General features: G+C 50.8%; 1 protein-coding gene across 3 annotated transcripts in view; it reads right to left on the bottom strand.

Moving 5' to 3' along the window:
* The window catches only part of znf609a (zinc finger protein 609a), a 32,528-nt gene that overhangs the window by 2,339 nt on the left and 18,633 nt on the right, over positions 1-11,556 (bottom strand). For 2 of the 3 annotated variants that reach the window (XM_005745106.1, XM_005745107.1), the window contains 6 exons: positions 9,991-10,219; positions 4,927-5,014; positions 2,352-4,506; positions 1,877-2,249; positions 487-801; positions 182-251 (listed from right to left, as the gene is read on the bottom strand). In XM_005745106.1, the coding sequence (XP_005745163.1) occupies positions 182-251; positions 487-801; positions 1,877-2,249; positions 2,352-4,506; positions 4,927-5,014; positions 9,991-10,219 (3,230 nt within the window). Of the gene's footprint in view, positions 1-172; positions 252-486; positions 802-1,876; positions 2,250-2,351; positions 4,507-4,926; positions 5,015-9,990; positions 10,220-11,556 lie in introns of all 3 variants that reach the window. The other variant, XM_005745108.1, reaches the window with a different exon arrangement.

Below are 11,556 nucleotides of genomic sequence, written 5' to 3'. Positions count from 1 at the left end.
TCTGACCAGTAGGTGGAGCTGCTGCACTGAGACGCCTGAAGCAGGGCAGGTACAGGTGTACAGGTGGAGAGGAGCGGCACAGAAGTCCCAGCATGTTCATGGATGTGATGAGCACCTGCGCAGCACTCACACATAACTGCTGTGTGTGTGTGTGTGTGTGTGTGTTTCTTACCGTTCTCACCTCCGTGCGGGCGGGTACATGGACTGGGCGGACGCTTGCTGACTGGCGACGATGGCGGAGGACGAGAGGCCTGAAACAAAGACAGGATGTCAGAACTGAAACAGACTCGCACACGCCTCTCATTAAAAGCAGCTGCAGGCTCAGAGGGGTGAGGTGGGCGGGCTCAGAGGATCCCTTTCCAGCTATGAATCATGGGAGGTCAGCTTCACCATGGCTGTGTGGCTGGTCACTAAACTGAGCAGGTTGTCCTCCAGTCCGAGAACACCTGAGCTAAAGAGGATCTAAAGGCAGCAGGCGAGGCTCACCTGAGGGGTAAGACAGGTCGTACAGAGGGTATCCCAGGTGGTGATGGGACTGCATGATGCGCTGCGAGGGCGAGGAGCGTGGCCGGTCGCCCTCCCTTTCTCTCTCCCGCTCTCGGTCATGTGGCGTCTTGCTGTCCTGGATGGACGGCGACTTGCTTTTGTACTGGCTGGCGTGCAGCTGCAGCAGGTCCAGAGCTTTGGCCTCGCTGGACGGCTTCACAGACGGACTTGACCTGGAGGGCTTCTCGCCGTCCTCGCCCGCCCCCACCTTCCCGCCGTATGAGGAGGCGTAGTAACTGGCTGGCAGGTACGAACCTGGAAGGACAAACATGAACAAACAACATGATGTTTATGTTTGAACATAAAGGTTCAAACATAGGTTCGGCATGATGACGTGGCGGCAGCAGCTCTAAAGGTCAGTACGCCATTTTTCAGTGGTGATTAGTGTGTAACTGTGTTCTCCAACAAACTCAGGATGAATCCACTAAAAATACTGGAGCGCCGTGTTACCCCCACCAGCTTTGAACACAATGGCTGAGATGGATCCAAACATCACATTTTATGTATGTGGCTAGAGACCGCCCACAAATGCATGACGCCAAAGGCAGAGGAGAAGAGAAATCGCAGGCGTTTAAATCCATGCCTGCATCTTCAGACTGCAGATATGAAACACGTGTTTTATCCTTCACCAAACACATGACAGGAAGGAACGAGACAACGCCACCTTAACAAAATCTCATCCTATTCCTTCTCACCTCAGTCTAAAGCGCCACAACCGTTTCCACAAGGCCACTTACAGTGTGAGGCAAACAACAGTAACAGTGACTTTGATGCGTCTTTGTTGACCAGCATGTTTGTCCCACAGTGGCCACCGTAGCCAGGATTACACGTGCAGTGGCGAGATAGCTCAAAGATCTTTAAACCTGTCAGAGCTCGGTCGAGCTCTCAGCATCGACTCCTCTACAGCGCTTTCTTTCGGGGGCCAGTGAAAGTCTGATCATCCGGGGCCGTGCGTCGCATTCGTCTAATTTTATATTAATAACGTGAATGAAAATGAGCAGAAGTAGATTTGAAGCGTCGGCTGGTCTAAAACAGCCTGATCTCATTTGTTTACACAGAAATGTGGAAAAAGTGAAAATTGGTGGATTTTAGAGGAAGTTGCTTGTTGAAGTTCAGCTTCCTGAAGCCGTATCACCGTGAACAGTCGGCAGGTTTACCGGCGAGCCTAAACAGAAACCAAAACCAACAGCTGGCACTCGCTCGTCCCTCGGACGCCACAAAGAAACGTGGCTTTTAATTTAACTCCTCGCTGGTTTTCACTCTCCAGCCCTCGCCGCCCTCGCGCTCTCTTTGTGCTGCGCCTGCTTTATGTCGTGTTTGAGTTTCTCACCTGGGTAATTCTGCATCATGACCGAGGGCATGCCTCTGTACCCGGGGTGGCTCGGCTCGTAGCCCTGGCTGTAGGCGTACGGTCCGTGCATGTAGGGCACGTAGCCCTGATGCTGGGCCAGCGGCGAGGGGAATTGCATGTGAGGCGGGCGCGCCTCCTTCCCGCCCCCGCGGAGCTCCTCGGGGGGCAGCTGCGTCCTACCCTCCGCCACCTCCTTCGCCGCCTCGTCTTTCTGGAGGCTCTCCTTGGGCCGCGGCCTCTCTTCCTTCACCTTCCTGTCCCGCTCCTCCTTCCACCTGTCGTCCTCCTGAAGTTTGGGAGCCTCCGAGTATTTGCTGGGGTAGACGTAGGACCACAGACGTGAGTCGGGCTCCTGCAGAGAGGGAGAAACCTTCATCAGCATCAAACTAACCTCAATCAATCTTAAAACACAAGCGAGGTGGAACGTGCCGTGACAGAGGGAGGACACCTGTACCTGTCTGTACCACATGGCAGCTTCGACGCTCGCTGCTCGGCCCGGCTCCGCCCCTGACTTTGGCTCTTCTTTCCCGTGATGCCCTCCTTCACTCAGCTTGATCTTCAAACCCTCGGGCTGGGCGGCGGGCGCCTTGGAGTCCTCTCCCTTCGCCATGATGACCGACTTGGCCTGTTCCGAAGCCGTGGCGGGCTCTTTGGGCTTCGCTGGGTTCACGCCTCCCCTGGCGCCCAGATCCGTGAGGCTGGGCGCCCTTGACAGAGTGGGCGGTACCGATGCCTTCTGCTTCCACTCTTCTTTCACGGAAGCCTCGCGCTCTTTGCTCTCCGCCTTCTTGTCAGCGTGGCGCTGTCGCTGCTCCTCGAAGTGTTGACGGTAGGCAGGGTTGGAGGCCAAGAGGTGGGCGTGGTAGGCCTGCTCGTGGGAGTAGGAGTAGGGAGGGACGTAGTACTGGTTGTAATAGAGCGGCTGGGCGTACATGTTGGAGCGCTGCTGGATGACTGATGGCTGCGGAGGCCCTGGCTCCACCTTTCTCTCCTCCTGAGGCTCCTCCTTCAGTTTTCCCTCCTCTCCCACCTCAAACTCCTCCTCTTTCTTCACCTTCACTTGTGCTATCTCACCATGAGGTGGTGCTGCAGGCGCTGGTCCCGGGCTGGGGTTGGCATAGGTGGGGGAGTAGTAGGCGTCGTAGCTGGGGTAGTACGGCGAATCTTTACTGGACGCCTGAGGGGGAAACAGCGCCTTCTTGGCGCTCTCACGAGGTCCCTGGTCAGGCTCTGGCTTGACCTTTACCCCCTCTGCCTTACCCTCGCCGTCCTCCCCAGCATCAGAGATGTCAGAGTAGGCGGGGCTACCGGTCTTGACCGACGCGTTGTCGGCTCCGTTCTGGGTCATGTGAAGCGTGGGCGCCAGGCCGGCCTCCATCCTGCTGGCCACGCCGATGGACGGGCTGGGTGCGTTGTCGGAGAAACTGTACACCTTGTCGGCTTCGGCTTTGATGCTGGCGAGCCGGCTCTGCTGAGCTTCCGAGGAGCCGTTGAGCAAAGCGTCTGACGCCTCAGAGTACGGGCTCTTGCCTTCCTCTGGCCTCCCCGCCTTACCCATGGCCTTCGGGCTGTCCTCTTCCTTTCCGCCGTCCCTCTTCTTTTTGTCTTTCTTTTTCTTGTCCTTGGAATGGGCGGGGCTGGAGGCGGGGTCAGTGAGGGGCGCGGGTTTAGGCTGGACGTTTTTCAGCTGGGGGCTTTTGGGTACGGACTGTACCACTGAGCCCAGAGCGGGGGAGGATGCTTGGAGGGAGTATGGCGAGGGAACTCCGGGCGCGCCGGCGGGGCGAGTCAGCTTCAAGCCTTTCTGTCCCAGTTTCTCAGCTTTCCCCCCGGCCGTCATTTTCTTGACCTTCCTGTCGTCCATGCCGTCATTACTGGCCTCGTCAGTCAAACACGCCCCCTCCTCGCCGCCGTCCGTCACCTCAGGCTCAGCCTCGCTCGTCTTCTTTTTAACCTTTGATGTCAGCTTGCCTGGTGAGGGCGAGGGGGCGTCGAAGCCCCGACCCTTCGGTGTAGTGGAGCGAGCAGGCGAGATGGCGGCGCCGTTGCAGGAGGCGGGTTCGGGATGGAGGGCGGGGTCGTCCCCGTACTCGCTGTCACCGTCCTGGTCCAGTCGGACGTCCTGGTCGTTGTGGGCGCGGGCCTGGTGGTACTTCAGTCCGTTGATATGCTTGTACTTCTTGTTGCAGTTGGGGTGGGGGCAGTCAATGAGGACGGGGGAGGGGCAGGTCCGGTCCAGCTGTGGCGGCGGCAGTGAATCGGCTTTGCTTCCAGGCAGAGGCGTCCCGGCGCCGGTCGAGTTCGTTCTCATGCGCTTTGACGCTTTGGTGTCCTCTGAGCTGGAGGTGGGGTCCATATCTGAGGCGGGCTTTGTCTTCCTCTTAGCGGAGGACGGGCTGGCTTTGGCGTCTTCGCCGCAGCCAGCCGTCTGACTCCCACGCCGCCCTTTGCTGTTGGCCGCGGCGCCGCGCGTCTTACTGCTGCCGCTGCCTTTATTGTCCGACGAGTTGCTGTTGTCGTTCAACGGCGTGTTGTTGCTGGGACGCATCCTCTTACCTCGACCGCGGCCGCTCCGCATCTCCACGTCACTGGTGGGAGACTCGCAGAACCTAAAAACACAGAGGTGGACATCAGCGAGCCGAAAGACACACCTGACCACACCTGTACCAAAGGTAACCAAAGGTGTCACGCAGCCGACTCAAACAAACCATCGTACAGCACACAGAGCCGCAGCTGTCCATTATCAGTAATCGAGTATTGATTACTCCATCGAGTAACTGGATGAGACTTACGTTTGTCTTATTAATGAGCAATAATAAGTTGTTTTGTTTACCTGCATGAAACCTACAGCCTTTCCCTGTGTTTACGTCTGCAGGTATCGACCACGTGTCTCACTACAGGTTCATCTGTATGTTTGTCCCTGACACGTGTCTACGTGTTTACATGGTGGTGACTGAGCGTAGCAAGAACGAGCTTGTTTTATACTCGAGATCTCGGCCGAACGGCGTGAGCCTGAGTCGTTTCTGTACCTCGGCGGCGCCCAGTCGTGCCGCGTGCAGTCCAGCAGGGTTCCAACGTACGTCTTGTTCCTCCAGGTGACGTTCACAACCAGCATACCTGCAGAAAAACACACAGGCAAACCATGAACACGAGACATTTTTAGCTACTCGGCACGGAGGTTCTTTCAGCACTGTGTTTCGGCTCAGTTAAACTCAACTTGAGTTTTGAATTTCTTACAGCTTTACAAAATTAAAGAGCGCGCTGGGCCTTATATCAGCTTACAGTAAAAGAAGCAAAGCGGAAACACTTTGCAAACATTATTATGGTGAATTATCAGAAACCACATATATTGTTTAAGCCCTCTTTCTGCTCTCAGTTTTGAGCCGTCACATGAAATGTGTGAAAAGTTTCTGCACTTCTTTAGCCTCGGCTAGGGCGCGGATTACTTTGCCCACATCTGACGCCTCTGATCCTCCAGTTTGCTCGGCTGTCTTTCAACAGAGTCGGTTTCTCTTGCTCAGCTACAGGAGGTGGTGGATCATCTAAAGCCTGTAGGCTCGCCCTCGATGCCATCCCTCCCCGTTTTCTGAAAGAAGTTTTTTCTACCACAGGTTCAACTATTTTAACCATTTTAAAAAGCAGCCTTACTTCAGGTGTGGTTCCAAAGAATTTCAAAGATGCAATTGTGCAACCACTTCTTAAGAAACCTGGGCTAGATACAAACGCTGTTGAGAACTTTAGACCAATATCTAAGCTGCCCTTTTTATCTAAAGTCTTGGAAAAAGTAGCATGTAACCAATTGATCCCGATTTTGAATGCACAAAATGTTCAGATGATTTTCCAGTCTGGTTTTAAAGCAATGCATAGCACTGAATCAGCACTTTTAAGAATTTTAATGACATATTTGATCATGTGATTCTGGTGAAAGTGTCATTCTTATTTTACTCGATTTAACTGCTGCATTTGACACTGTAGACCATGAAATTTCAATCTCGTGTTTGGAGCAGTGTGTCGGTGTAACAGGTTCTGAAATGGTTCAGGTCTTATTTAACAAACTGAGTCCTCCTGTGCTCCGCTGTCTCATGGAGTGCCACAGGGTTCCGTTCTGGGCCCTATCCTGCTTTCGCTTTATTTACTTCCCTTGGGCTCAATTTTTAGGAGACACGGACTCTCGTTTCACTGTTATGCAGATGACTGCCAGATTCATGTTCCTCTTAAAAAGAAAGATGGGTCGTCTGTAAATCGCTTACGAACATGTCTGGAGGACGTCAAGTCGTGGTTGGCGCTAAACTTTCTTTGTTTTAATGATTCTAACACTGAAGTAATGGCGTTCAGACCTCCTCCGCTGCTGTTCCATGTGTTGCTTTGCAAACCCCGAAATCCTGAACTTAAGCTTGAAAGCCAGATCGGGTCGGTTGTGAGGTCTAGTTTCTTTCATCTGAGGCAGCTGGCACTTTGAAACAGTAATCCGTGCCTTTGCAACCGCTCGGCTGGGTTACTGTAATTCTCTTCATTATGGGGTGGGTCGATCTTCTGTTCTTCGACTGCAGCTAGCTCAGAATGCTGCTGCACGTCTTTTGACTGGCACTCGTAGATGCGAGCATATCACCCAGTTTTATATTCACTTCATTGGCTGCCCGTGCATTTTAGGATCATTTTAAGCTGCTTTTATTTGTTTTTAAATGTCTGTCCAATGCTGCCCCTCTGTACCTCTCTGAGCTCTTCATCCACACATACCCTCCCGGCCCCTCAGGTGGGCAGACCAGCTCCTCCTGAGCGTGCCCAGGACTAATCGTGAGCTCAGAGGGAGTCGGGCGTTTGCTGTGGCAGCACCAAAACTGTGGAATGAGTTGCCTTTCCATGTTAGACAGGACCTTCCTTATCTGTTTTTAAATCACGTCTTAAAACATATTTATTTACCTTGGCTTTCGGCACAGCAGGACTTGTCTCTTAATATGTTTCTTATTAATTACATTATTTTTAATTTTAAGATATTCTATATGGAATTTAAACTGTTTTCTCTTTCTTCTATATTTGTAGCACCCCTAACCCTTATAAATAAAGATGCTATGCTACTACCAAGAAGAAAAGCTGCACCGCTGGCACTGAAATTCAGCTTTCAGTTGGTGGGAATTCCCTCTTCAAACTTACAGGGGGATTCCTGCACATTGCTTTCACCTGTCGCCGTCTTCTCTCGGCTGCTCTGGACTTTCTGTTTTACCATCCAAGCAGCTGATTTGCTCATTAGAAGCTGGGGCTGCGGACTTACTCTGGAGGCCTCTCTGCGGATGAATGCTGGTGATGTGTAACACCCTCAGGTGCTTTTATGAGCCAGGTCCTCGTCAGCTGATGCAGATTACGTTTTTAGCTAGCACTAAAAGCCTGTCTGCAGATGTTCCAGACGTTGGCCAGGTGTGACACTTGTGCACTGTTGGGCTGAATGTTATTAACCTGCCACAAACATGTTGGGACTTAAATGAGGCAAATCTGCAGGAATCAGTGAAATGATGTGAAACCCACATTTGGCCATGGCTGGCGTCCTCCTCGCTCAGAGCCATCGAGTCCGTCCTCAGAACTGCAGGCCGACGTGCAGTTTAGAGATGGCACGATACCACTTTATGTCCGATATCATAAATTTGGATATCGGCCGATACCGATATGAATCTGATACAGTTTTCTTTAATCAATTAAACTGTTTTTTTAATATCTTGCTGCATTTTGTATAAGTTCATACTCAAGTTTAAATAAACAACAACACTAAAGCTATTCTGTTACACCTGTATGTAAAAAACACACTGCACCCAAAATATTTCATAGTTCAGCAAAACTGATCAATCTAATAAACTTAAACCTGCTCCATCCTCCCTACTCTGGTATTTTAAAGAGTAAGCAACCTAACTAATAGGGTTGCAAACTCCCAGCAAAAAAAATAAAAAATAGGGAACCACCCCTCACGCTCCACCTCATGATGCTTAATCGACGTAATCAACCTTAATTTGATGCAGTGTGAAAAAAAATGCACAGAAATCAATTATTTTTCAAGAATAATTAAGTAGATTCAACATCTTTCTTCAACAGAGCTGCAGACTGCACAGATGGTTCCCACAGGAAAAAGTACTCTAGCTTACTAGGGTATATTAGACTTAATAGTCACTATATACAGTAATGGACTTCTATACATTTTATATCAGATTAAAACTTTGGGTGTAAGAGTCAGATAATTATTTATTAAAAGCTCGACATTTTAAATGAGAATAAGAAAGAAAAGTATGTCTTTGTGCCCCTTTTCCCTGTTCATGCCCTATCGGCCCCCCTGGCTAAACTTTGCTAGATCCGCCCCTGCACAGTTACAGCCGTCAGCTGTAGAAAAAGATCCTCGAGTAGAAAGTAATATTAAATAAATTCTAACAACAGCTGATCAAGCTTAAACGTGCTGCTGTTGTTCAGCCGCTGGTTTCCTCTTTCTGCTGCAAAGTGGGCCAAAAACAAAGAAGAGAGCCGATCAGCTGATCACTGATCAGTTTCATGATTGAAGTAGCAGCAGGAGAGGCAGTCGCTCCATATATCTGTTGATGAAATGCTGGTTTGGTAGCGAGGCTACAAATACTCAACCAGACCACAGGGCACGCCACAGCCGCTCGATCACGTGACCACACTGCTGCGACGTGCTACGGTTATGAGCCGAGTTACGCCGTGTCGCAAGTTCTTTGAGGTGCTTTTTTGATATTTAATGGATCGGATTACATTTTTTATTTCTCTCCGATATCCAATCCAGTAATTTAGGTCAGTATCGGACCGATACCGATATGTAATATCGGATCGGTCCATCTCTAGTGCAGTTATTAAAAACAAACAAACAAACAAAACAAAAGACTTCACATTGAAGTACAAACATCATTTTATGTTGGTTTGAAAAAGCCAAAGGTTTTCTGACCCCACAATTACGATGAAGGGATAGGAGTTAAGCTCCTCCCCTCTAGGGTCTCCACTTTAACAAATGAGTCCTCAGAGTAACTCCCCACACTTACAGCTCCTTTCTTCGATGTGCTGACGTGACTGTATCAAAGCACGGAAGCTGCGAGTGCAGCAGGAAGCAGACGTGTAGATGCGACTTTCCTCCCCGGCTGGGACGCAGATGTCGAACGCTTTCATACCAGCGTCACGCTCGGCGGGTTTCTGAGGTCGAACCGCATCAGTGATTGGCTGACAGTGGAGCTAATTAAAGAGTAAGTACTTCAGCAGAGCTTTCCACTAACAGGAGCGCTTCTAAGAGTGCTGCTGATGAACAGCTTCCTGCCCGAGTCTATCACCTCCACACAGGTTTACCTCCAGCTACACGCCACTCTGCATTCGGCGTCCGCAGGACGTGCAGACGCGCTCACAGGACGTCACTGATAAAAACTGAGATGCACGACTGTTCAGCAGGGCCGTAATCCAGACAATAAACTGGACCTGATCTTTTCACAGAGCTCCACACTGGCTCAGCATCGGCAGCTCTGCACGCACATCACACCTGCTCAGAGGGGTGGAGTCATGAACGTTCAACCCAAGCTGATAAAACTGATGCATGTGTTTGTTAAAGTATATCAGAAGGTGTTTTTTTTCTCTGCAACAGCCAAAGGCAAAGAAAAAGTACTGACGGACCAATCATTTCATTTTGGTGGCTGAGTTATTGGTACCACTGCAGCTGCACGAGGCTCAGCAGCAGTTCAGTGGAACATCAGAGCATTAATGAAGCACCTTTTCTCTAATCTAACGGGAGTTTTGTGGAGTGAAGGTGCAGAAAAGCTTTCTTTTTGGAATAACTTGGATTGACAGGAAGACTGTGTCCGCTCGCCGTCGCAGCTCGTAAAGGTTTGCTGCAGAAACCGAGAGTCTCTCGCTTCTTGTTTGGTTCGTTGTTCCAACCGAAGGCTTGATGTTGTGGGAAGTTCCTGCCAGTCTCGTGTGCACGGCTCTTCTTCAGCAGAATGGGAAACGATGTTCAGGTCGGGGTAGTGCGAGTGCCTCTGATGAGCGCTCATTTTGTTCTTCAAATAAACACACGTAAAAAATAACTACGCAGCCATCTACTGCGATAACGCTTTTCTCACCGTCCTCCGTCTCCTGCCACACGATGCCCTCCAGGTTCACGCTGGTTCCCGGCTCACAGGGTCCCAGGCACTCCGGCTCGGTCGCCAGCGCCGCATCGACGGTGTTCACGGCGATCGAGCGCGTGCGGACCATGATCTGCTCGCAGGGAGACGAGATGTCGCCGCTGCTGGGGACGGAGCCGAGGAGGTGGAGAGGGGGAGGAGCTGGGGTGGAGACTGGAGACTCCATCTGGACGGAGGACAGAGAAGACGAGAGAGAAATCAAACACGTGAGTGCAACCACAGGAGAGCTGGAAGGAAATCCAACCTAATGTTTAGTTGGTGCCAAAACAAAGAGAACCACTTATCACGTTAAAGAAATAAAGATCATTTATTCCCCGTGACGGGAACAGCACCTTTGACCTTCTTCAATCCTTGGCTGCCCATCAAGGCAGCACTCAAACATCTACCGTCTCTCTCTGAGGTAAAACTGCAGCTTCTGTGAATGAAGTCTGGTGCAGAACATCTCCACTTCCTGTCTGACAGCAGGTTAAATGTCTATTTAAACTTCACGCCTTACTTCGTCTCTCTGCTTAGGGGTGTGGCCTACTGCCAAAACACAGAGCCATCCCCAACTGAGAGGAAGCTGTTTTTAATTATGGTTTTAAAGTCCCACCTTGACCCACCTGGAACATACACGTTGGTTTTCAGGTAAATTTGACAGTGCTGAGAGCCGACGATGAGGGCGGTCCACACCGTCCTCTTCTTTAAGAATGAGAGCTGCTGCCTGGATGCAGGGAAAACCGCTGAGGAGCAGGAAAACCTCAGACTAGCTCTCAAAGACAGAATGACAGGGGGCGGGGTTACACCTCCACTATTGGCCACAGACCATCCTTGCTCCTCCTCATTCAGCCGGAGCAGTATTTATTACAAGCCACATTCCTTTCAAGGCCACAGGCAGATCAGCCTCTCTCTGGATCTCAGACGGAGGCAGAGGGCTGACGAGGGACCCGACAGAACCTCGGGCCACTCCGCTGGCCGGTGGGTTGACAAAGCGCTAGCCTGAGGAGTGAAGACGAGGAGCGTTTGCTCAAAGGTTTCTCTGTTTTATTGTACAGTCTTCGCCTGACAGCATAAACTGCCTTGAGACGTCTGCTGTTGTGATCTGGAGCCATACAAATAAAACTGAGTTTAACAGGAATCAGGCTTTAGGGTCTGGACTAGGGCTGGGCCATGTCATACCTCTCACGGTAACACCGGTATACCGTTGGGCAACGATAAGAAAATGAAACATGGCGATAGAATATAGGTAAAAACTTGCATGCGCAGTGCTTTTGTTTTCATACGCACATGGCGGAAAAAGCACGGCGGCGACGCAGAACGAGAAGAGTGAAAGCGGATCGTTGAGTGAAACTGAGGAACCAGAACTGGTTTGTAAAAATGCTGCAGCTTCAGTGGAACTGGTTCAGCTTTCGTCCGTCTGATACACAACAAAGCACTAGTTTTGGTAGCGCATGCTAGCGGGCCGTTGTTATTCATTCTACATGGTTGTGCTGAGGATGTGTCGGCCAGTTTCCACTGGAAATG

The sequence above is a fragment of the Pundamilia nyererei genome, unplaced genomic scaffold, assembly GCF_000239375.1.
Source record: "Pundamilia nyererei isolate P.nyererei 1_Seehausen unplaced genomic scaffold, PunNye1.0 scaffold00154, whole genome shotgun sequence".
NCBI lineage: Eukaryota > Metazoa > Chordata > Actinopteri > Cichliformes > Cichlidae > Pundamilia > Pundamilia nyererei.
Note: the sequence above shows the minus strand (reverse complement) of the source record. Positions and strands in the feature narration are given on the sequence as shown.